The sequence below is a fragment of the Balaenoptera ricei genome, chromosome 2, assembly GCF_028023285.1.
Source record: "Balaenoptera ricei isolate mBalRic1 chromosome 2, mBalRic1.hap2, whole genome shotgun sequence".
NCBI lineage: Eukaryota > Metazoa > Chordata > Mammalia > Artiodactyla > Balaenopteridae > Balaenoptera > Balaenoptera ricei.
The window spans coordinates 147891965-147918830 of NC_082640.1; the positions used below are offsets into that span (position 1 = coordinate 147891965).

At 37.2% G+C, this 26866-nt stretch overlaps 1 protein-coding gene across 2 annotated transcripts in view; it reads left to right on the plus strand.

The window, feature by feature from the left end:
- The window catches only part of MNAT1 (MNAT1 component of CDK activating kinase), a 225492-nt gene that overhangs the window by 195461 nt on the left and 3165 nt on the right, over positions 1-26866 (plus strand). The window contains exon 8 of one of the 2 annotated variants that reach the window (XM_059914355.1): positions 21923-22174. The exons of the other annotated variant lie outside the window; for it this stretch is intronic. Within the exon in view, the coding sequence (XP_059770338.1) occupies positions 21923-21935 (13 nt within the window). The 3' untranslated portion in view covers positions 21936-22174. Of the gene's footprint in view, positions 1-21922; positions 22175-26866 lie in introns of those variants that run through there. 2 annotated transcript variants of the gene reach the window in all.

Genomic DNA, 26866 nt, shown 5'->3' on the forward strand with positions numbered 1-26866 from the left:
GTATTATGAAAAGGTGTTGGAGTTTCTCAAATGCTTTTTCTGTGTCAATTGAGACAGTCATGTTTTTTTTTTTTTTTCCTTTGTATTACATCATATTGATTTTTCTATGATGAACCACCCTTGTATTCCTGGGATAATTCCCACTTGGTCATGGTATATAATTCTTTCAATATGCTGTTGAATTTGTTTTGCTAATATTTTGTTGGAGATTTTTACATCTATATTGATAAGAGATATTGCTCAGTAATTTCCTTGTGATATCATTGTTTGGCTTTGATATTGGTAATATTGGCCTTATAGAATGAGTTAGAAAGTGTTTCTCCCTCTTCTATTTTTTGGAAGATTTTGGAAAGGATTGATTTTAATTCTTCTTTATATATTTGGTGGAATTCACCAATGATGCCATCTGGTTCTGGACTTTTACTTGTTGGGAGTTTTTGATTACTGGTACAATTCTTACTTGTTATAGGTCTGTTGAGATTTTCTATTTTTTATTGAATCAGTTTTGATAATTTGTGTTTCCAGGAATTGTCCGTATATCTAGGTTATCTAATTTGTTGGCATACAGTTGTTCATAGTTATTTTTTAGTTATTTGCATCTTTTGTCTTTTTTCTTGATTGGTCTAGCTAAAGGTTTGTCAATTTTGCTAATCTTTTCAAAGTACTAACTTTGGCTTTCACTAACTCTGTTGTTTTTTTGTTCTTTGGTTCATTTATGTTCATGCTAATCATTATTATTTCCTTCCTTTTACTAGCTTTGGATTTAGTTTATTCTTCTTTTTCTAATTTCTTAAGGCATAACATTAGGTTATTGATTTGAGTTTTTTTTTTAATATAAGCATTAACTGCTATAAATCTCCCTCTAAGCACTGCCTTCTTTGTATCTCATGAATTTTTTGTGTTCTATTTCACTCATCACTAAGTGTTTTCTAATTTCCCTTTTCAGATCTTCTTTGACCCATTGCTTCTTTAAGTGTATGTTGTTTAATTTCCACATATTCATGAATTTTCCACTTTCCTTCTTCAGTTGATTTCTAGCTTCATTCCATTGTGGTTAGAGAGGTTTCTTTGTATGATTTCAGTCTTTTAAGATTTATGGAGACTTGTTTTGTGACCTAACATATGCTCTATCCTATCATTTTAAAAAATGTGTTTTCTTTCCCTAGCTTTTCCTTCCAGGTTTTAGTTGGTCTATTGTATTTCTCAACTGTAATCTTTTCCCCCAGATAAAGATGAGTGCCCTGTGTCAGTCCTTCAGTCAGTCCAGTCAGGCCCCTAGACAGAATAGAACAGACAAACACAATAATTTGTTTATAATAGCTACCCTTCTTCCTCTGAAAGCCGGGACCACGGCCCCACACAGGGAAGGTAGGCTGCTGAGCTGCGGAAGGTGTGGGGCAAGGGCAAGTAAAAATGCCACAAAGCTTTCCTACCATTTTAAAGTTGCCGTTTTCCTGATTCAGCTGTCTCTTGGTTGCTGTAAACCTTTAGCTATTTTCCAGAGTTCTGACAAAGTTGGTTCTGACAGTTTTACTTGTTTTCAGTGTTTCTGTGGAGGGATGGGAGCTCGGAGCTGCCTCCATCATTTTCTAATATGGCCCCTCATTTACTTTTATAACTTGTTTATGTCTCCTTGACCACCATTATGTAATAATAGTTTTGTTCATGTTTCTCTTATCCTCACCTGGTAGGCAGAGGTGACAGTATCTGTTACCTGAAGCAAATTTGACTTCCCTGATTCTTGAGTTGCTCTTTATAAACTGAAGATACTCTGCTTTCCTCCCCTCTTTTCTCCCTCCCTAGGTTATTATGAAGAGCAAAGAAGAAAATGAACATGAAAGTATTTTTGTAAAATTAATCTAATTATATAATCTGTTGTGGAACCTTATCAATGCTTATTTTCTTTTTGTAATTGAAATATGAGTCATCAAGAACCATTAAGTAGAAGTAAGTTAAACTGGGAGTTCTGTGAATCTGTTCTCTGTTCCACATATTTTGTCAGCAGATTATACTTACAGCAGAACATGCATATTTTTTAGATCACTGCAGACTAAAATGCCCTTGAGCAAAGAAAGAAAAGGAAGCAAACTAGGGAAAAACTTACATTATTAATCTTTTTTCAATCTTTTGTAATCAAATTTGAGTTTAACGAACATTGCCAGTTACCTAGAATATTAAAGCATAGACTGATTAAAAATCTGTACTCTGTGTCTTAGAGATCATTCTTAATCTTCTGTTTTCTTTATATTTATATACATTTCCATTTTTCTGACACAAGACTCAAAGACACTCTGTCAACCATTTGAAAGTATTATCCTCTTAAAGGAAAACACAGTAAGAGTGAGGAGATGGGCTATAGACATATTTGTATAAAATCAACTTTGCTCTCTGATTATAGTATATTACTTCTTTTTGTCATTTAAAAGATTCCTTGTATACAGATGAAAGGTATGATGTACTTTATGGGAAAAAATATATCCTTACATTTCTTTTAAGTTCTACTTAATGTACTATCTGTTATCATTAGGCAATGTTAAAACATCCTTATCATATAATTACTGCAGTACTTTAATGTTTGACACTTTATGGTCTTGATTGTTTTATAAAATGTTATTTTATGTAGAAATACAGAATTATTTCATAGATATTCTTTACCATAGTCAACCTCTGAATATTTATAATGTATGTTAGGTGATTTGCCATCCTTTTGCAGGACTTCCCTCAGCTATGCTATATAGTTAATTAAATATTTGAGTTTCATATATATTCACTTGTAACACATTGACAGACATTTCAGAGTACTCCATTACATGGGAAACATTGATTTGAGCATGCTATGCTATTTTAAAAATATTAAATGTGAGAGCTTTAGTTTCCTGTTTAGGTAATATCTAAAATGTTTGCCCAAATTAGCCAACACGTGACCATTTTTTTAAGTTTGCAGGATATATTAATTTATACCAGCATAAAAGCTGATTTCCTCCTGATTCCTTAGGAATTGGAAAATCCCCTAAGAATTACAGAACTACAAATTGTCTAAATTCTGGTAAGACAGGAACTTCAGTTTTGGTTTCTAGAACTAATAATTTTCTATGAGAAATTACCTCTGGTTTTCTGGCTTGTACTGAGAACCATTTTATTGTCCTAACTATTCATAGAAAAATAAATAATGAGAACTCAAGAAGTTTTCATGCAAACATAGCTATTAAGGAGTGTTAAGTCTTTGTTCACTGTGAGGAAATAAATATTTAGAAAATTCTTACTGTAAGTATGATTATAACAGTTTCCCAAAGCCAATAAAATAAATATTTGGTCACCTAATGGAAAATTCAGTCATTGCAATTAAGCAGCTAATGTGAAGATAAGAATCAGAGTTTCAAAGCTACTAAGTACCACTTAATAGCATCCTGTAGGCTCAAGTGCTTTTCACTCATCAAGTCTCAGCAGTGTACTTTCTTTTTCAAGGTAACCTTCTTTAGGAGTAAGGATATTTCCTAAACTATAGCCTCCTACTATGTTTAGAAATGTTTTCTGAGATGTAGGCAGCATTTCCATTTTTTTAAAAAAATCCATTTTCTGAGTCTATAATGTATCATGAAAAACTTAATATTATGGAAGAGAAGAGTCAGATACTTTGACTTATGTTTAGAGATGTTTCCCAGGAAAAAGATAGAGGATCTTTTTTTTTTTTTTTACTTGACATATAATTGACTTGTAATATTATATTTGTTTCAAGCGTACAACATAGCGATTTGATATATTTATAGATTATACTGCATATAGTTATTATAAAATATTGGCTATATTCCCTGTGCTGTACATTACATCCTTGTAACTTATTTATTTTATACCTAGTACTTTGTACCTCTTAATTTCCTTCACCTATCTTGCCCCTCCCCCACCCCCCTTTGGTAACCACTGACTTGTTCTCTGTATCTGTGAGTCTGCTTCTGTTTTGTTATATTCATTCATTTGTTTTATTTTTTAGATTCCACATATGGGTGAAAACATAGTATTTGTCTTTCTCTTTCTGACTTATCTCACTAAGCATAATACCCTCCAGGTCCCTCCATGTTGTAAATGTCAAAATTTCATTCTTTTTTATGGCTAATATTCCATTGTGTGTGTGTATACACACACACCACATTTTCTTTATCCATTCATCTGTTGATGGACATTAGGTTGCTTCTGTATCTTAGTTACTGTAAATAATGTTGCTATGAATATTGGGCTGCATATATCTTTTCAAATTAGTGTTTTTGTTTCTTCAGATATATACCCAGGATCAAAATTGCTGAATCATATGGTGGTTCTATTTTTAATTTTTTGAGGAACCTCCATAATGTTTTCCACAGTGGCTGTACCAATTAGAGGATCTTTATTTAGAATTCTAACAATATGTATATTTTTCATTTTTGTTTAGAATAAATTTGGACACAAAATGGATTTTTTATAAGAAACACTTTACAACATGGGCCTGAATAAATCTTTGGTCATAACCACAGGACAAGAAGGGCAGAGGTCATTGGGGTACTTTCTAAAATTTCTTTATAAGCACATACTTTATTCTTTATGAATCAAGATCACATAAGTATTTTTAGCGTTTTAATTATATTGTTTCAGTATATGACATTTACATACAAAGAGAATCTGATTTTGGTAATTCATCATGACTTCCCAATTATAAAATTTGGTGGGTTATCTTGTAGTCCTTATCTTGTTTTACCTCTCTGCTAAACTACTCTCATATTCCTCAAACTGTGTCTTTCCTTTGCTTTATCACACTACTTCCTTTTAGTTTTCTTTCTCTCTGACTTCTTCTAAATCCTTTTTGTCCATCTCTTCTTCCTCTGCTAAAGTTGTTGCTGTATAAGGTCTTTCCTTGACCTTTAGTCTCATTCACTGTTAAGTACCTACTATGTACTAGGCTCTATCCTAGGCACTTTTTTGTGTATTGTTCCTGATAATTTATAACAACTCTGAACAGCCACGTTAACTTTCCTGAGTCCACTACTAAGCGGGTAGAGAAGATATAACACCAAATGTTTGACTCTAAAGTATATATGATAATAGTTTTCAAACCTTTAAAAGAAACTGAATAGTTAAAAAAAGTTCTTACTAGGACCCCAAAATATAAAACAGATGAGAACAGAACTACTCTGTTAGGTTGGGGGTGACAGGTCCAGTGTGGGCATCCTCCCCATTCTGCCCTCACTGTGCCATTAAATGCACTTACTCAGAACCCAAGGTCTCTGGGAAAACCAGTTAAAAAGGTACAGTGATTGGTACTAATTCTTAAGCCCGTATTTATTTTGTTTTAAACTTAGATTTCCAACTGGATCCTGAACATTTCTATCTTTCTACCTGCATGTCTGACATGTACTTCAGTTCCTTATGTCCCAAAATTGAGCTTATCTTCTTTGTGAAACCTGTTCTAGCTATTGTGGATTCTGTTGTGGTGAAACTTAGCCCAGCCAATCTTCTGTGCCAGAGACTTGGGAGTTGTTAAAGAGTTCTTCTTGCTTCTGTCTCACATATAATTAAGCCAGTTAAGGTCCTAAGGGTCATAGCCCTTAGAGGCACTCATAATCATTTACTTTGCTTCCTTTTTCACTCTTTCTGTCTTCAATCTTTTTCATATAAAGATTTCTAAAATTCAGGTCAGAATGCATTACTCACCTACTAACATTTTTTATGTGTCCTGATTATCTAATTAAAAAAAAGTTCAAAGCATACAAGGACCTTCAAATTTGACACTTAGAATACACTATGTTCTCTCAGGCATCTAGCCATTGTATATTCTTTTCTTTTACATCCCCCCTGCCTCTCTGTCTACCTGGCAAATGATTGTTGTCCCTTATGTATCAAGTTATCAAGTTATGTATGTTTTCTGCAAACACTCTCCTGACTTCTCCAGGCTTCCAGTTCTCTTATATGTAAAAAATCTTTCTTCACACTAGACTTTGATCTCCTTGGGAACAGAGACTGTCTTCTATCAACTAGCACAATACTGGTACATAGTTAAGTGTTCAAGATATGTTCATTGAATAAATAGATTCTTTCCAAGAAGATAAAAGTTCTTAAGCTATCTGGGTGTCCCCTGGTGTATCTGTCCCTGTCCACCCCCCTGCCCCCGCCAATTCATCTGTTCACAAAGTATTTATTGAATTGATATTATGTACCCAAGCTTTAGGCACTAGGATACAGAGATAAGCAAGAATGTCATTAGTGTTAAGTCCACCTAGGCTTCTAACCAGAAACCTGGGCATCATCCTAGTCCAGTTGTTCCTAAGTGTGTTGCCCAGATTAGCATCATCTGGGAATTTGGAGGTGGGGTGGGACCCAGCAATCTTTTTTTTTTTTTTATAAGGAGTCCATTTTCTTAATACAGTTATCAAATATAGGATATCCCAAAATTTTAAGCTTTAATAACTTAAGTGGAATAAATGCTACAGGCATATAAAAAGCATCATTGTCATTTTAATTTCTTTTACCTTAACTTTGTGATTTTTTTAATATAAATTTATTTATTTTATTTATTTATTTTTGGCTGCATTGGGTCTTCATTGCTGTGCGTGGGCTTTCTCTAGTTGTGGTGAGCGGGGGCCACTCTTTATTGCGGTGCACGTGCTTCTCATTGCAGTGGCTTCTCTTTGTTGCGGAGCATGGGCTCTAGGCGCGCGGGCTTAGTAGTTGTGGCTTGCGGGCTCTAGAGCGCAGGCTCAGTAGTTGTGGCACGTGGGCTTAGTTGCTCTGCAGCATGTGGGATCTTCCCGGACCAGGGCTTGAACCTGTGTCCCCTGCATTGGCTGGTGGATTCTTAACCACTATGCCACCAGGGAAGCCCTGTGATTCTTTTTTTTTAATTGAAGTGTAATTGACCTACAACATTATGTTAATTCCTGGTGTACAACATAGTGATTTGATATTTCTATACATTACAAAATGATCACCACGATAAGTCTTGTTACCATCTATGACCATGCAAAGATATTACATTATTATTGACTATATTCTCTACGTTGAACATTTCTTACCCGTGACTTGTTTATTTTTTAACTGGAAATGTGTACTTCTTAATCTCCCTCACCTATTTCCTCATCCCCTCACCCCTCTCCCCTCTGGCAACCACCTGTTTGTTCTCTGTATATAGAACTCTGTTGTCTGTTTCTGTTCTGTTTTGTTAGTTCATTTGTTTTGTTTTTTAAGGTTCTACATATAAGTGAAATCGTATGGTACTTGTCTTTCTCTGCCTGACTTATTTCACTTAGCATATTACCATCTAGGCCCATTCATGTTGTCGCAAATGGCAAGATTTCTTTCTTTTTTTTATGATTCCACACACACACCCCCCACATCTTTTTAATCCATTAATCTATTGATAGGCACTTAGGTTGCTTCCATTATCTTGGCTCCTGTAAATATGCAATTGCATATTGTTCCTATGCAGTGAACATAAGGGTGTATATATCTTTTCAAATTAGTGTTTTTATTTTCTTTGGATAAATACCCAGGAGTGGAATTGCTGGATTGTTTGATAGTTCTAGTTTTAATTTTTTGAGGAACCTCCATACTGTTTTCCATAGTGGCTGTACCAATTTACATTCCCACCAACAGTGCAAGAGGGTTCCCTTTTCTCCACATTCTCGCCAACACTTGATATTTGTTGTCTTTTTGATAATAACCTTTCTGAGTGGTGTGAGGTGATATCTCATTGTGGTTTTGATTTGCATTTCCTTGATCATTAGTGATGCTGAAGTACTTTTTGTGTGGCTGTTAGCCATCTGTATGTCTTCCTTGGAAAAATGTCTATTCAAGTCCTCTGCCCATTTTTAATGGGGATGTTTGTTTTTTTGATGTTGAGTTATATGACTTATTTGTATATTTTAGATATTAACCCCTTATTGGATTTATTGTTTACAAATATCTTCTCCCATTCAGTAGACAGCCTTTTCTTTTTGTTGGTAGTTTCCTTCTCTGTGCAAAAAGTTTTTAGTTTGATGTAGTCCCATTTGTTTATTTTTGCTTTTATTTCCCTTGCCTGAGGAGACATACCCAAAAAAAATATGTTTTCTTCTAGGAGTTTTATGGTTTCAGATCTTACATTTGAGACTTTAATCCATTTTGAGTTTATTTTTGAATATGGTGTGAGAAAGTAGTCCAGTTTGATTCTTTTGCATGTAGCTGTCTAGTTTCCCCAATACCATTTATTGAAGAGGCTGTCTTTTCCCCATTGTATATTCTTGCCTCCTTTGTCATAGATTAATTACCCATTTAAGTGTGGGTTCATTTGTGGACTTTCTATTCTGTTCCATTTACCTATGTGTCTGTTTTTGTACCAGTACCATACTTTTTTTTTTTTTTTTTTGATGACAGTAGCTTTGTAGTATAGTTCGAAATCAGGGAATGTGATACGTCCAGCTTTGTTCTTCTTTCTCAAGATTGTTTTGGCTATTTGGGGTGTTTTGTGTTTTCAGTTTTGTTTCTCTTTTCAGAGAACCAGCTCGTAGTTTCATTGATCTTTTCTGTTGCTTTCTTAGTCTCTTTTATTTATCTCCACTCTGATATTCATTATTTCTTTCCTTCTACTAACTTTGGATTTTGTTTGTTCTTTTTCTAGTTTCTTTAGTTGTAAGGTTAGATTGTTTGAGATTTTTCTTGTTTCCTGAGGTAGGCTTATATTGCTATAAATTTTCTTCTTAGAACTGCTTTTGCTGCATCCCATAGATTTTGGATTGTTGTGTTTCCATTTTCTTTTGTCTTCTGGTATTTTAAATTTTTCTCTTTGATTTCTTCAGTGACACACTGGTTGTTTAGCATATTGTTTAGCCTCCACATCTTTCTTTTTGCAGTCTTTTTCTTGTAGTTGATTTCTAGTCTCATACTGTTGTGGTTGGGAAAGATGCATTATATAATTTAAGTCTTCTTAAATGTAGTGAGACTTGTTTTATGGCCATCATGTGATCTATCCTGGAGAATATTTCATGTGCACTTGAAAAGAACGTGTATTCTGCTTTCGAATGGAATGTTACATAAATATAAAGTCCTTCTTGTATAATGTGTCATTTAAGGCCAGTGTTTCCTTATCAATTTTCTGTCTGGATGATCTGTCCATTGATGTTAATGGGGTGTTGAAGTCCTCTACTATTATTGTGTTACCATCAATTTCTCCCTTTATGTTTGTTAATATTTGCTTTATGTATTTAGGTGTTCCTATTTTGGGTGTATATATATTTACAACTGTTATATATTCTGGTTGGATCTATCCCTTTATCACTATGTAATGTCATTCTTTGTCTCTTGTTATAGTCTTTGTACTAAAGTCTATTTTGTCTCATATAAGTATTGTTACACACATACATGCACACACATACATATATATGAATGATTATTTTAAGTTGATGATCTTTTAAGTTCCAACACATCCTAACAACCCTGTATTTTTACTCCCCTGCCTTTAATATTTTTGACATCATATTTTACATCTGTTTGTTTTGTATATCCCTTAGCTACTTATTGTGGATATAGGTGATTTTACTACCTTATCATTTAACCTTCCTACTAGCTTTATACATGGTTGATCTACTACCTTTACTGTTTTTTTGCTTTTATTGATGAGATTTTTTTTGGTAATTTTCAGAGGTTTTCTCTTATTCTTTCAATTGAAAAAAATTCCTCTGCTTTCTCATTTTGCTTAACTTTCTCTGTCTCTGAAATTAGGTGAAACAGTTACCTGTTGTGTTGTTGAAGGGGTGTCCTTGTATGGAAGCATCCCTATATAGTCTGTATGTACCCAGTGACTTTGGTAGGAGAGCTGGATCTGACGTGAGCACAAGTTATGTCTTTCCCTAGGGTAGGAGGTGGGGCTGGAAATGGAGGGGCTAGAGTGGAGCCAAGTGTGAGTTGGGGCTTCCCCTCTGCTCAGTAGCCAACACCACCCCCTATTGGGGGGCAGGGTCAGTTCCCATATTGCTGGAGCAGAAGCTTTAAGGATTGGGTCTGAGCTGGCTCCATTTCCTCTAAGTGTGTGCTCTCCCCATCCCAGCACTGGCACCCTTGCCCCACAGGCTGAGCGGTACTGGAACAAGAGGGTCCAGTACAGGAGCTCAGTGTGGGTCTGGATGCGGGCTGTGGTGGTCCTGGCCACAGTCAGAGCGTGTGACCGCTTGTGATGTGCTGCCTCAATAAGCATCAGTTATGACTGCCCTTGCCCCATTCAGTTGCTGTCCTGGGTCCAAGCTGCCTTTGTGTCCCGCACAACTGAGCACGCCCCTTGGTTGCTACAGCCCTTGCCCTAGTGTGGAGCTACATTGCAGAGTAGGTAGGGCGGTGTGGATGCTCAGTGTGGGTATAGGCACTTAGCATGCATCTGGGTGCAGCTGTGGCAGTCCCTGCTGGAGGCAGAGCCCAAGACCACTTTTGATTCACTTCCTTTTTATAAGCCCAGTAATGGCCTAACCCCCACCCTGTTCAGATGCCTCCCTGGCCCCAGGCTGGCACAGTCCTTCACAACTGAGCACTACCCTTGGCTGAGGCAGCCCTCGCCCTAATGTGGAGTTGTGTTGTGAAGCAAGCAGCGCCTGAGCGGGCACTTGGCTCAGGTTGGGACTCATGCCAGGCTGGCTGTGGGAAATGGACCAGAGTCCAGTGCAGTTTCAATTTGCTTTCACTGCCTTGTTTCAAGAGTAAGCACGTATTCACGCTTTTCCTGCAAAGAATCTATGTTTCTTACAGCCCTCCTGTTGATCCCACTATATTTCTACCCAGCTAAGTGGACTCGTCTTTCCAGTGTTGGACCCTAGGGCTGAAGCACTCAATATATGGCTCAACCCTCTGTGTCTCCCTGTAAGGGCACAGGTCCCAACCTGATTGCTTCTCTTCCCTTCCTTCCTGATTCTGTGTACATCTTTCTTACAGCTTTGGTTGTACAAGAGTCTTTCTGCCAGTCTTCAGTTAGTTTTCAGTGTGAATTGCTGCACATGGAGATCTCTTCATGAGGGGTGGTGAGTTCCATGTCCTCCTACTCCAACATCTTGATCTCAGTGTGCTCCTTTTGTAATTTTTATATTTCTAATTGTGGTTTTTTCCCCTTAGAAGAATCCCTTTTAACATTTCTTTTTTTTTTTTTAAACATCTTTATTGAAGTATAATTGCCTTACAATGGTGTGTTAGCTTCTGCTTTATAACAAAGTGAATCAGTTATACATATACGATATGTTCCCATTTCTCTTCCCTCTTGCATCTCCCTCCCTCCCACCCTCCCCATCCCACCCCTCTAGGTGGTCACAAAGCACCAAGCTGGTCTTCCTGTGCTATGCGGCTGCTTCCCACTAGCTATCTATTTTACATTTGGTAGTGTATATATGTCCATGACACTCTCTTACCCTGTCACATCTCACCCCACCCCCTCCCCATATCCTCAAGTCCATTCTCTAGTAGGTCTGTGTCTTTATTCCCGTCTTGCCACTAGGTTCTTCATGGCCTTTTTTATTTTTTTTCCTTAGATTCCGTATATATGTGTTAGCATACTGTATTTGTTTTTCTCTTTCTGACTTACTTCACTCTGTATGACAGACTCTAACTCCATCCACCTCATTACAAATACCTCCATTTCATTTCTTTTTATGGCTGAGTAATATTCCATTGTATATATGTGCCACATCTTCTTTATCCATTCATCTGTCGATGGACATTTAGGTTGCTTCCATGTCCTGGCTATTGTAAATAGAGCTGCAATGAACATTGTGGTACATGACACTTTTTGACCTATGGTTTTCTCAGGGTATATGCCCAGTAGTGGGATTGCTGGGTCGTATGGTAGTTCTATTTGTAGTTTTTTAAGGAACCTCCATACTGTTCTCCATAGTGGCTGTATCAATTTACATTCCCACCAACAGTGCAAGAGTGTTCCCTTTCCTCCACACCCTCTCCAGCATTTATTGTTTCTAGATTTTTTGATGATGGCCATTCTGACCGGTGTGAGATGATATCTCATTGTAGTTTTGATTTGCATTTCTCTAATGATTAATGATGTTGAGCATTCTTTCATGTGTCTGTAGGCCATCTGTATATCTTCTTTGGAGAAATGTCTGTTTAGGTCTTCTGCCCATTTTTGGATTGGGTTGTTCGTTTTTTTGTTATTGAGCTGCATGAGCTGCTTGTAAATCTTGGAGATTAATCCTTTGTCAGTTGCTTCATTTGCAAATATTTTCTCCCATTCTGATGGTTGTCTTTTGGTCTTGTTTATGGTTTCCTTTGCTGTGCAAAAGCTTTTAAGTTTCATTAGGTCCCATTTGTTTATTTGTGTTCTTATTTCCGTTTCTCTGGGAGCTGGGTCAAAAAGAATCTTGCTGTGATGTATGTCATAGAGTGTTCTGCCTATGTTTTCCTCTAAGAGTTTGATAGTGTCTGCCCTTACACTTAGGTCTTTAATCCATTTTGAGTTTATTTTTGTGCATGGTGTCAGGGAGTGTTCTAATTTCATACTTTTACATGTACCTGTCCAATTTTCCCAGCACCACTTATTGAAGAGGCTGTCTTTTCTCCACTGTATATGCTTGCCTCCTTTATCAAAGATAAGGTGACCATATGTGCGTGGGTTTATCTCTGGACTTTCTATCCTGTTCCATTGATCTATATTTCTGTTTTTGTGCCAGTACCAAACTGTCTTGATTACTGAAGCTTTGTAATATAGTCTGAAGTCAGGGAGCCTGATTCCTCCAGCTCTGTTTTACTTTCTCAAGATTGCTTTGGCTATTCGGGGTCTTTTGTGTTTCCATACAAATTGTGAAATTTTTTGTTCTAGTTCTGTGAAAAATGCCAGTGGTAGTTTGATAGGGATTGCATTGAATCTGTAGATTGCTTTGGGTAGTAGAGTCATTTTCACAATGTTGATTCTTCCAATCCAGGAACATGGTATATCTCTCCATCTATTTGTATCATCTTTAATTTCTTTCATCAGTGTCTTATAATTTTCTGCATACAGGTCTTTTGTCTCCTTAGGTAGGTTTATTCCTAGATATTTTATTCTTTTTGTTGCAATGGTAAATGGGAGTGTTTTCTTAATTTCACTTTCAGATTTTTCGTCATTAGTGTATAGAAATGCAAGAGATTTCTGTGCATTAATTTTGTATCCTGCTACTTTACCAAATTCATTGATTAGCTCTAGGAGTTTTCTGGTAGCATCTTTAGGATTCTCTATGTATAGTATCATGTCATCTGCAAATAGTGACAGCTTTACTTCTTCTTTTCCGATTTGGATTCCTTTTATCTCTTTGTCTTCTCTGATTGCTGTGGCTAACACTTCCAAAACTATGTTGAATAATAGTGGTGAGAGTGGGAAACCTTGTCTTGTTCCTGATCTTAGTGGAAATGGTTTCAGTTTTTCACCATTGAGGACAATGTTGGCTGTGGGTTTGTGATATATGGCTTTTATTATGTTGAGGACAGTTCCCTCTATGCCTACTTTCTGCAGGGCTTTTATCATAAATGGGTGTTGAATTTTGTCGAAAGCTTTCTCTGCATCTATTGAGATGATCATATGGTTTTTCTCCTTCAATTTGTTAATATGGTGTATCACGTTGATTGATTTGCGTATATTGAAGAATCCTTGCATTCCTGGGATAAACCCCACTTGATCATGGTGTATGATCCTTTTAATATGCTGTTGGATTCTGTTTGCTAGTATTTTGTTGAGGATTTTTGCATCTATGTTCATCAGTGATATTGGCCTGTAGTTTTCTTTCTTTGTTAACATTTCTTATAAAGCTAGTTTACAAGCTGAGCTCTTTTGCTTTTTTGGTGTCTGTAAAACTCTATTTTTCCTTAAAATCTGAATATAGCCTTGCCAATTAGAGTATTGCTGATTGTAGACTTTTTCCCTTTTATCACTTAGAATGTATTTTGCCACTCCCTCTGGACTGCAAAGTTTTTGCTGAAACATCAGCTGGTAGCCTTATGGTAGGTCCCTTGTATGTAAATAGTTCCTTTTCTGCTGCTGCTTTAATATTCTCTCTTGATCTTTATCTTTTGCCATTTTAATTACAGTGTGTCTTGGACCTCTTTGGTTTAAACTTGTTTGGGACTCTCTGTGCTTCCTGGACTTGGATGTCTGTTTCCTTTCCCAGGGTTGGAAAGTTTCAGCTATTATTTCTACAATAAATTCTCTGCTCCTTCCTCTTCTCCTTCTTGGGCTCCTATATATAGTATGCTTAGTATGCTTGATGTAGTCCTAGTTTTCTCTTAAAGTGTCCTCGTTATTTATTCTTTTTTCTGTTCTGCATGTGTGATTTCTACTACTCATTCTTCCAGTTCACTGATCCATTCCTCTTTATTATTTAATCTGCTGTTGATTCCTTCTAGTGTGTTTTTTATTTTAGTTACTATATTCTTCAGCTCTGTTTGATCCTTCTTTATATTTTCTAGTTCTTTGTTAGACTTCTCACTGTTTTCATCCATTTTTCTCCTCAGTTTATTGAGCACCTTTATGATCGTTACCCGGAACTCTTTATTGGGTAGATCGCTTTCCTCCACTCTGCATACATAGTTCTTCTGAGGTTTTATCTTGTTCCTTCTTTTGGAACATATTCTTCTGTTGTCTCATTTTGTCTAATTCTCTGTTTTTATTTCTGTGTATTAGGTAGGTTGGTTATGTTTCCCGATCTTGGAGAAGTGGTCTTTTGTAGGTGATGTCCTGTGTCAGCAGCATACTACTCTCTGGTTACCAGACCTATATGCTCTAGGGCTTCCCCCATATGTAGGGTGTGCAGGTTCTTCTGTTGAGGAGGGGTTGACTACTGTGGGTGCACTGGTAGACACTGTGGGTGCACTTCTGCCCTCTGCCTGGTTGGCTGCCAGGCCCTGCCTTGTGTGGAGGCTGCCAGTTGCTGGTGAGTGTGGCCGTGTCCTCACACAGCTGGCTGTGGTGCCTTGGGGGTACTAGGGCTTTGCTATCCAGGTCCTCAGGTGCCTGTCTGCAGGGCCCTGGGAGGTCCTGCAGCCGGTGCCCACCTGCTGGTGGGCAGGGCTGTGTCTTGGCATGGTTGGTGAGCTTTATTTGTTAATGAGCAGTGAGATAAGATAATTTCTAATGTTCCCTTCCAGTTTTAGGATTCTGTGTTACTTCCCTTACTGTACTGTCTATGCTTTCTTTACCCACTATTCCTCTCATGTATTTTACAAAACATTTAAAATTCATTTTCAGTAACCACATGTAGGGTTTATTTTAAGTGTATCTTTAAAGGATGGGGTTGTATTCCCTTGGTATTTATTTTATATCATTTCAAATAAAATTATCCTATCTTTAGTTCCATAAAACATTAGTTTTTACAAATGGAGGCCCAATTAGTAACAAAAAAATCATGAATAATCTTAGTTTGTATTTTGCTTTTTTTTTTTTTTTGGCAGTGCTGCATGACATGTGGGATCTTAGTTCCCTGACCAGGGATCGAACCCATGCTCCCTGCAGTGGAAGCGTGGAGTCCTAACCACTGGACCTTCAGGGAAATCCCTGTATTTTGCTTCTTTTTTACTTTTGCTGACTCATTGAGGCAGGTCCACCTCAAAGCATGATCCTAGAGATAAGCATATTATCTGGCTTGTTTTATGAACTTTGGAACAACAAGTAAAAATAATTTTTCTCCCAAAAGGTAGAATTCAAGAAAACAATAGGGCTTTTTTCTTCCTTTAATCTTTTAAAGTAAGGAAATAAGAAATCTAGGTGTTTAAGAAGAAGTTTTACAGTGTATTAAAGCAGGTTCTGTAAAATTAAACTTTAAAAACTTATTTTCAAAATAAGTCATATGTAACTGATTAAAATGTGTTTTTATTTAAAATATACCAGCATGTGCAAAGGCATAACGCATTGCTAAAAAATGTAGTCTGGAAACAAATCAGAATACTGAAAATAAGGCTATAATTTTTTAAATAAGAGGAAAATATTTTCTTTACACATGAAGTTTTTGGTCCAAATGGTATTTAACCCACTGACTGATTAGTCTATTAAGGCATTCTATTCCAGAAAAACTTCATTTTTGGTAAAAATTGATTGCATTAGCACATTACTTATGATAATGGGCATAGATTTTTTTTTCCCAAAGTGATGCTGTGGTTTTGCTTTTGGAAGAGAGTACAAGTTTTCTGTGGGCTTAAGTATTAAAAATGCTTCTTAAAAACTTGAAATTGTTATGCATTAAACCAGAACGCTTGGAGCTTTTTCAGATTTTAATGCTTATAGTCACTGCTCCCTTGAGTAGATATTTTATGAACCTGTTTTTACTTGCTGGAAAATAGAATTTTCCATAATTAAGGAAAAACATCAGTTATTTTATCCACTTGACTTTGTCTCTGCTTGTTATTGTTTGCTTTAGAGATTTATCTAAGTTATCGACATGATTCAGATTCCAGTGTATGAAATAGAGCTTTTGAGAAGGTGCTTTGAGTGGAAAAATAAATATCTTACAAGATATCTAGCTTTGGGTGTGTCTACTTCTGTTTGAATTTCTGGTTTTTCTTTGCATTTATAGCTATACTCCATTATAGTATATATCTTTGAGTATAAAATTGGTTAACACATTGAGAGTTCAGCTTATGAGACAGAGCATGATAAAATCTCAAAACAATTTTCAAATACACCTATTTGCGAAAATACGAATATTTTTATGTTAAATAATGTCATTTTACACTCTACATATTTATACATTATGCCCATCTCTGTCATTATTGTAGACATCTTCTAATTTCCAGGAAATCTTCCTGTCTTCCTCAGTGACTGATGTACACAGCCTGTCTTCCATTCAGTCCTCTGCCATCTTCCTCCATAGCTCATAATTTGTGGTGATAACTCTTTTCATGTCCTGTATATTTTTGACATCTATTTTCATGGCCATTCTTTAGATCCTTAACTTAACAAGCGTTGATTTAGTTTAAAAAATTCTATACCCTCTACTTACAAATTAGGATTTTTTTTTTTTAAGCAATGGCTGTTTAGTGAGTAGATATTTATCTTGCTATCAAGAAACTTATCTAACAGGGAATATATAACATTTATAAAAAGCCATGATACTTACCAGAGACGTAAAGTGCATGCAAAGTCAGAGGAGGAAGAAGTAATTCTGCCTGGGCAATCCAGAGGAAGTGGCATCCAAAAATGTTGTTAAATATTTTAAACATAGAGAAGTACAGAGAATAATCTAATAAAGAAATATAATTCTGCCACCCGGAATTAACAAATGTTATTTTTCAGAGGTCTAAAGGTAACATCTTTCTTCCTTTTGAACAAAACAAAGGCTTTAGAATGTTTTAACCTTAGACTTCCCCTTCTTTTGATACCATTTTGTGGTGGTGGTGGTAGTGTTTTTGGCTCATCTTTGCTCCTTGTATCCTGTTCTTCCCATTGGGATTTAATTTCCACCTTGCTGCAGTATCTCCTTTAGTGCTTCTTTCACATTTTCCATCTTTTTAAGCCCTGCTAAATCCTTTGTGTTTTCCACACGTGTCTTCCAATTTACTCATTTTCTCTCTGTCTGTGGATAATCAACTGCTTAACCTGTCCATTGATCTTTTTGTTCCAAATATTGCTGTTGGATTTTTTTTAAAGAAAATGTCTGTTTTTTTCGTATTTTTCTTGCCTTATGGCATCTATTTCTTTCTTCATCTCTTTTGACATGAAATGTACTTCTTTTAATGTTTCTTTCAGATTCTCTTATCTATGGGTCTGAGTGTTAGTCCTGCCATTGGTTGTTTGTGTCTTCTGACCCTTTTTATAAGTGAAGTTCATTTCTTCTTCTTCCTCTTTTTATTTTTTTAAATATGAACCCTTTTTAGTGGGAGTTGCTTTCCCATGAGCCTTGGATTGTGAAGGCATGCTGATGTAGAGATTCATGTTTGCTTCTGCCAAGGTCCTATTGGCTTCACTGAATCTGGAACAATTGCTATTCTTAATTTCCTGGCGGGGGAGTAGTCTTGGGTATTATGATTTCTTATGTATGATTTATTTTCTACCAATGCCCCTAGACTTTCTTGTGACTGTCCCAGGCCAGTGAACAAAATTTTCCTACAAGTTGTTTTACAAATGGGATGGACAGCATTTTGTAGCTCCAGGTTATATGCAGGGAGCCAAGCCTAGTTCCAGCTTCCAACCTCTGACAGGGCTGCAGCCTGTCTTCTGTCCCTATATGGGTGTCGAATCACTGGTCACCACTTCCCTGAACTTCAGCCTCTGCTCATGCTCTGACTATGCGTTCGTCTATTATTTCTGGCACTTGAGAGTTTTCTTGCTTTTATAGTAATCTTTTATTTATTTATTTATTTTTATATTTATTTTTGGCTGTGTTGGGTCTTCGTTTCTATGCGAGGGCCTTCTCCAGCTGCGGCAAGCGGGGGCCACTCTTCATCGCGGTGCGCAGGCCTCTTCACTATCGCGGCCTCTCTTGTTGCGGAGCACAGGCTCCAGACGCACAGGCTCAGCAGTTGTGGCTCACGGGCCTAGTTGCTCCGCGGCATGTGGCATCTTCCCAGACCAGGGCTCGAACCCGCGTCCCCTGCATTAGCAGGCAGACCCCCAACCACTGCACCACCAGGGAAGCCCGAGTTTTCTTGCTTTTAAACTTATTTATTTTATTTTATTTTATTTTTTTCTTATAGTATATATAACATTTCTGTGTTGCATAGGAAGCTTCTCAAGTTTCTGTTCAGAATTGAGGGGTTGACATTTGAACCATGGCTTTGGAAGACAGGCAATGATGAGGTCATTCCAAGATAATGAAACAGCCTAAACAAAGGTATGGAGTGAGTAGTGATGAGGCTTTCATAGGGAATAACTGAAAACCTCATGGTTGACTTTGACTTAAGTTCAGGGTATGTGGAGATAATTAATGGGAAATATGTTTGGAAAGGTAGGTTGGAATCAAGTGCAATAGTCCTTGAATGGTAGTCTAAGGAATTTTGACTTCATTCTACACACAGCAGGGAGCCTATGAACGTCTGTTTGTGTGAGAGCGATGCAGAGCTTTGCCCTAGGAACAGTAATTTGGTAACCATGAATAGGTTGGAATGGAGAGACCATACTGGAAATAGGGAGCTCAGTTAAGATACTATTAGCAGTAGTCCAGAAAGAGGTAATAAGGAGCTGAAATAAGGTAATAATATTGGCAATGAAGATGATGTGAGAGGTAAATAGATGTTTGTAGAGAGATACTGTGATGTAGATTTCTCATTGGTATGCAGGGGAAAGAGGATTCCAAAATGACCTTAAGAGTACATTGAAACTATTAAGAGAAATAAGAGACACAGAGGGGTAGGTTTGTAAAGGAAGATGAGTTCAGTTATGAAAATATTAAATTTATAGTGCAAGTGAGACAGTCAAGTGCAAAGGGCCACCCAAACAGAAAGAAGGGCAAAAGGGCAAAGGATAGCATTATAGGGTTTAGTAGAACAGAGGTAGTGAATGAAGGTGGTGGTGAATGAATCCATTTCAGAGATGGAGTCAAGAATTGGAGAAGAGGAAGTAAGCCGAAAAGAAAACTAGTAAATTAGGAAGCAGGTGGAAGAAGGGAAATTTGGGGAATCATGTATCAAAGCAGTTAGCAGTATGGTCCAAATTATAGGCATTTTTATGGAAGCCATAGGCTAAGAGCATTTCACAGCTGGAGGCTGTCTCCAGATGTAGAGAGAGTGGAAGATGTTGAGGAGGACAAGGACAGAGAAAGGGTCAGTTCATAGGAGTGGGAGTTAAAACACAGGATATGAAGAATAAGAGGAAGAAACGGTGGTGAGAGTGGAAATAATGTAGCAATTTAACTTTTGAAATAAAATATTCTAGGGTGTGCATAGAATTTATGAAGTATAGATCTGCACATATATGTTTGTGAATATATAAATGTATTACATATGCTGTATATGTATGTATGTAAATTTTTCCCACTTTTAACATGTAGGTATTGGCGTCCTTGGGTTACTCTGTTACCCTGTGATAAAATATTAACAAGCAGTACTCTAATTTGTCTAATTCAAAAAAAACAAAAACGAAAGCTTCACTCGGATCTTCATAATTGGGGTATAATGAAAGGGGGAAGAGAGAGGGCAACATTATTGTTGGAGTAGATATGGGAGTAGATGAAGGTCACAGAGTTGGAAAGGAGAAGTACATGCTACTTAGTAAAAGGTAAAGGACTTTGGAAATTTGGGCTATGAAAAGCCTATTCCTTGTGAAAGCATACTTTGTATTAATAGTGTCAAAGAGAATATGTACAGGGAGATCAGCTTGGTGCTTTGTGACCACCTAGAGGGGTGGGATAGGGAGGGTGGGAGGGAGACACAAGAGGGAGGAGATATGGGGATATATGTATATGTATAGCTGATTCACTTTGTTTTAAAGCAGAAACTAACACACCATTGTAAAGCAATTATACTCTGATAAAGATGTTTAAAAAAGAGAGAGAGAGAACATGTAGTTTGTACAGGGACACTATACCTTATCAAATGTCTCTTCTGTGCCATACGCTTTACTTGTATATTTTTAAATTTAATCTTCTAAAAAATAGTATGAGGTATTATTATCTCCCTTTTATGGAAAAAAAAGCTGAAGTTTGAAAAATAAAAGAACTTTCTAAATCATAATGTTAGTAGTTGTCCAAGGAGGGATTCAAACCCAAATGTATCTGTTTCCAAAATCTTTGTCCTTTCTACTAAATCATTATGTCTTTATATATTTATGTGGTACAGGGACAAAGGGGGAAATGGTACAGGGGAGAAGACTGGGGTGGTTTATATTTAATTTAGAGTCTGTAGTCATTAGCAGACCATACCAATGCGGAGAGTTTTCCTTCTTCAAACTTAGCAGGGTGCTTACCCAACTACCATTGGATGGGGAGAGGAATTGAATTTGGTTTCTCCATCTAGGCTGTTAGCCTTAATACTAGCCCCAGAGAGCTCAGTATGTTTCATGCTAATAAAGAAATAGAAATTTGCAGCATTATCGTGGGAAAAGATTCCAGTTTATCAGGGCTTTGGCTGAGGCTTCATTGACCACTTAACTGATTTCATCCATCACTTTGTTTTTGCTGCTTTAGTAGATCAGCTTTTTAACCACTGATCATTAGGCCTGCTGTTTAGATGTGTAATCTTCAAAGGGTTCTTTGCTGATAAATCTGATTTTACTAACTTTTCTCATCTTAAATTAGTTATTGACTTTGCATGGAAACCAGGAGGGAGTCTACTAAAACAGTAGAAAGAACAATATGAATGTAACATGTTTTAGTGTTAAATATACTTTAAGATGAATTATTATAATTAACATGAATTATTACAAATGGAATCAAAGTAGCTATAAGTAGTAATGTTTGGTGAAATCAAGGTCAACTAGGAATGGTTCAGTGTTCCCATTAAGATTGTTGACTGGATTAATGGCAGCTGTGGTTGTGACTATCTTCTGTGCACTACTCTTTTTTTTTTTTTTAAACCTGACTTGAGAACCTGCACGAGGAACTACTTTATTTTATTTATTTATTTATTTATTTATTATTTATTTATGGCTGTGTTGGTTCTTCGTTTCCGTGCGTGGGCTTTCTCTAGTTGCGGCAAGTGGGGGCCACTCTTCATCGCGGTGCGCGGGCCTCTCGCTATCGTGGCCTCTCTTGTTGCGGAGCGCAGGCTCCAGACGCGCAGGCTCAGTAATTGTGGCTCACAGGCCTAGTTGCTCCGCGGCATGTGGGATCTTCCCAGACCGGGGTTCGAACCCGTGTCCCCTGCATTGGCAGGCGGATTCTCAACCACTGTGCCACCAGGGAAGCCCTGCACTACTCTTTTTAATGAAATATTTCATACATAGAAAATATATAGTATATATACTTTATAAAGAGTAATAATAAAACAGTTGCTAAATTGTTTCCATTCTTATTGCTTCTCCCTCCTCTACTCCTTCAAGTCCTGTATTTTGAATTCTACGTATTAACTTATGAGATGGAGCATAACCAATGCTGTTGAAACTACCTGTGTGCATTTCTCTTACCCCTGCTGTGGTTCCACCTAACATCAGAGATTCACTCACCCTGAATATGGTGATTATCATTTCCTTGCTTTTCTTTACATTTTGGTCATATATATATACATATTCTGTATTTAGTTTTGCATGTTTAGAACTTTATATAAATGGACCGTGCTCTGCATATTTTCTGTAACTTGTTTGTAGTTTTTGTTTTCTCAGCATTGTTTGTGAGATTCCCCAATGTTGATACATGCATGCATGTAGCTGTAGCTCCTTTGTTTTTACTGCTGTATAATATTATACTGTATAAGTAATAAAAATTTGTCCATTCTCCTGTCAATGGACACTTGGGTTGTTTCTTTTGTTCTTTTGCTGTAAGAAACACTACTGCTATAAGTATTGGGTTGGCCAAAAAGTTCGTTCAGGTTTTTCCATAACATGTTACGGAAAACCCGAACGAACTTTTTGGCTCACCCAATACTAGGAATAGGCCCCTTGGAGCCCATTGATGGAGAAATCTAATAGGTTTTCTGTCCCTGTCTGCTATTATTATCTCCCTAAAATTACAAGAAGGGGAGAGGCACAAGTAGCAGGTTCTAACTCTTTTCCAAGTGGCTTATACCTTCCTTGCATCTACCTCCTGTGCAAGTCGAGGGGAAGAGAGTATATGAGATATTGGCAGGAGATGGCAGCATTTACCATACCTGAATACACCCTTCACTTTAAAATATCTTAACTTCCATGTTAGGATTGTCCCGAGAAACAGAACCATTAGGAGAAATAGAGGAAGGGAGGGAGGAAGGGAGGGAAGGAAGGAAGAGATGGAGGAAAGGAGGGAAGGGAGGAAGGGAAGGAAGGAAGGAAAGGGAGGGAGGGAGGAAGGCAAGGAAGGGAGGGGAGGGAGGGAGGGAAGGGGGGAGCGAGGGAGGAAGGAAGGGAAGGGGGAAGGGAGGGAGGGAGGAAGGAGGGAAGGAAGGGAAGGGGGAGGAAGGAAGGAAGGAAGGAAATTATAAGGTATTGGCTCACGCAGTTATGGAGGCTGAAAAGTCCCATGATCTGCTGTCTACAAGCTGGAGAGCTGGGAAAACCGGTGCTGCATTTCAAAGGCCTGAAACAGAACCAATGGTGTAGATGCTAGTCCAAGTCTAGATGCCAGTCTGGAGCACCAAGGACAAAAGAAGATCAGTGTTCCAGCTTAAAGAGTCAGGCAGAGTGAATTAAACTTTCCTCCACCTTTTTGTTAATCTCAGGTCTCAACAGATTAGATAATACCCACCCACACTGGGGAAGGCCATCTGCTTTTCTTAGTTCGTCAATTCAAATGCTAATCTCTTCCAGAAACACCCTCACAGACACTCAGACACACACACAGAGTAATGATAAACCAGATATCTGGGTGTCGTGTGGCTTATTCAACATAATTTTATGTTGATGCATAAAATTAACCACCACAGCTTCTTTTGTCATAACGATTATACATTGTAGTTCTCTAGGTCTCTGCCTCAGTCCTTTCCCTCTTCTCATTCTGTCTCCCCTCCCTAAATATTAAGCATCTACTCTTATGGTTTCAAATACCATCTAAATACTGATAACTCCCAAATTATGTTCATTCCATAATTTTATTCTTAGCACTTGGTGCATATATCCAGCTACCATTCTGCATCTCAACTCATGTATTTCTTATATAAGCGCTTCAGACTCAAGTCCAAAATTAAACTCATGATCTTTCCCTTTTCTCTTGTCCCACCCCAATTTGCTTCTCCTCCTCCAGTTTTCCATTATCTCTGTGAGGGCATCTTTTCTGTTATACCCGACTAGGTAGCTGGAAATTGAGCTTGACAATACTTTCTCCTTCCCTTCCCCTTCCCCCATATTCAGTTGGTCCTTAACTATCTCTTGAACTAGTACTTTATTTCCACTGCCACCACCCTAATCCAGGAACCATTGTCTCAAGCCTGGAATAGAGAAACATTCTCATACGGAGTGTCTCTATAATCAACTTCTGCTTCTCTAATCCACTGTGCAGCCAAACTATCCTATTTAAATTACCAGGTTCCTGACAAATTTTTAGTGGCTTCCAATTTCCCTTTGAATAAAATTTGCAGTTCTTAACATTCCTATAAGGCCTTCTTTTGGATACTTTCTGCCTGCATCACTAGCCTCATCCTGAGCTGGAGTGACCTTTTTCCTGTATTCTCAGTATGCGCTGTGGCTCCTTACTGCTTTACCTAAGTTCTTCCCTTTGCTAGACCATTGCTCTACTCCTCTTGCCTTGCTAACTCTTCCTCATCCTTTGGATCTAAGCTTAACTGCCATTTCCTTAGGAAGGCCTTTTCTAAACTTGTTCATGTCGGTTTCCCTTTTTATCCACACCCATAGAGCCCTGACTTTCTCTTTCATGGTATTTATTAACATCCTTTTTTTTTTTTTTTCCCCTACTGAATTACAAGTTCCATGAGAGCATGGAGTCTTTGCTGTCTGTTTTATTCTGAGAGTTGCTTCAATACCTGGCAAATAGTAGATACTGAGTAATTTTTTTTTTTTTTTTGAAAAATGAATGAGCTGCATACATATGAATTTTTGCATTTTACCTGTCCCACACTTGGGGAAAAATTACTCATTCTTCCTTTATAAAGATGTGATGAAACTTCCGGCATACATCTGTTACTAGCATGGAATTCATAGTAGAACATTACATTAGACAAACCAGAATGGGCTATGTCGTCTATGTGTTCAGTAATTCACACTCAAATCAAGAAAGTATTCCTTTTACTATGTAGTTACATTAACTTTCAGTAATAGCTATCTTGACCTAAAATTCCTGGTGTGTTCTTTGATAGTAATAAATTGTACAGTTTGCTTCAGTTATAATTCAGAAAGACTTATCTGAGCAATCTGTAATTATCTCTTACTTTGGCGCAGTGTGGCTTTTAATTTCCAAATCTGAGCTTTGTTGTTCAGATGGTCTAAATGTCTGGAATAATTGGTCACTTGATTCCCAATTATGTTAGTGTAAATCTGAAATCAGCTTTAATAAGTAGTTTATTCAAGTTGCTGGCTAGATAATAAAGTGAAGAGTAGCATCATGACTGTTTGTGGAATTTGTTATATTTTTGGTTGGAGTTCATGAAGCCATGTATTTTTATGACCAAACTGCCCTAAGAATTATGGACAGTAATTCTGACTTGTAGCGCTTTCCTCATTTATGTTAGAATATATGGTTATCAATTTCTCTATGTAGACAGTTTATCTGTTATTCTGACATTGTGATTGGATTAGGACACCTGAGCACTAACCTCAGTTTTTAGAATGTTTCTGCATTTTAGTGATAATTGTCTGAGCACATCATTGCTCTGATTGTTTTTAAATCTTGAGATAGACTTCAGGTTGTTAAGGTAAATCTTTTATAGCTTTGGCTGAATTTCTTACAAGAGCTCTTGGTCTTGACAGCTGAGATCTGTTAGCTGATCTCTCTTAATGGTACTTAGATTTGAATTTTGCAGGCTGGGAGGCAGAACTACTTGGAACTGGTCTTTTCAACGCATGATGGCTTTAAATGCAGACTTTAAAAAATGGGCCACCTTGTAAAAAGAAAGTCTTAGTCTCTAGAGTTCATTCCCTTTCTTAGTTTGAACCAGTCCAAGTTTATAACTCAGTGGAGTTAAAAAGTTGGACTTTTTATTATTTTTAAACTCTCCGTAGGGCCTGGTAATTTGAGGTGGAGGAAACTAATATGAACCTCACATTTTCATTTCAGTCTAAATTCTGAGATTCTTTGATTCTCCGGAGCCAAAAACATTTCAAGGGTTTTCATAAGGAGGTTATGACTGGAGGGGAAGAGTGCTGCCTCTTGGTTCTGAGTGACAACCCCTGCCCTCTGCCCCTAGCTGAGAACTCAAAGAATTGTTACGTAGCACTAAAATGAGCTGAGTCCAAAACTTCAGCCATATGGTCAATATAGGGCTTTTAAAGGAAGGGAAATAGTAAAAGAGTAATTTCAGAGGAACTCTCTTATGTTAAAGAACTGAGAAAATGAAGTCTTTCTGAAGCTAAGTGTAAATTATACCACCTTCTTTGGGAGCAAAAGCTGCTAAATGTAACAGAAGAAAATGACAGTGTAGGAAATCAAAGTTCAGGAACAGGCTTTCAAGTGTGGTTTTCTTATGCTTAATCCTTTACTCCCCTCTCAGGATCCATTCCCTCCTTTTCCTCCTCCTTCTCCAAAGTCTGTTTGAAAGAGATTTTGATGGGTAATGGCAAAGGAAGGCACCTTTAGACGTAGTATAAATTAGGGCATAAGATGCCCTTTGTACAGGAATTATCTTAGACATGCTTTTGAAAACATACTTTTTTTTTTAGCCTTATTTAAGAAAATAATCAAAGGTATGATTTTTAAATCTTTGAGTTTAGTCTGCTTTCAGTAAAAATAAGGAAAAGGTACCAAAATAAGCAAACCTCTTTTTTTTCTTTCCTGGTTTCTGCTTATAAGATTTACAGGTATTTAAAATAAACCCATGAAAAACAGAAATACTGTCCTGGGATTGGCTAAATAGTCAGAGCAATTACTTCCAGGCTCCAAAATCCAACTGAGCTTGACTTTTGGAAATAAATTTGGCTAAGACTTCTTCCTTATTCTGTTGTATAAAGGTGTACATGAAATGATACTGACCTCTGCCAGAAACCCCAGGAATCCTATTCAGTGATGTACTTGTAATGGTCATGAAAGAATTAAATCAACACAGATGTGGATTAATGTGAAAAAGTAGGCAAAACACTAAATTCTCATTGTGTGGTTTCAGTGTTGCAGATCCTTCAAAATACTTTGGTATACCACAATAATTAAAGGGTTTAAGAACGTTAAGATACTTAGAAAATAAAAGCCCA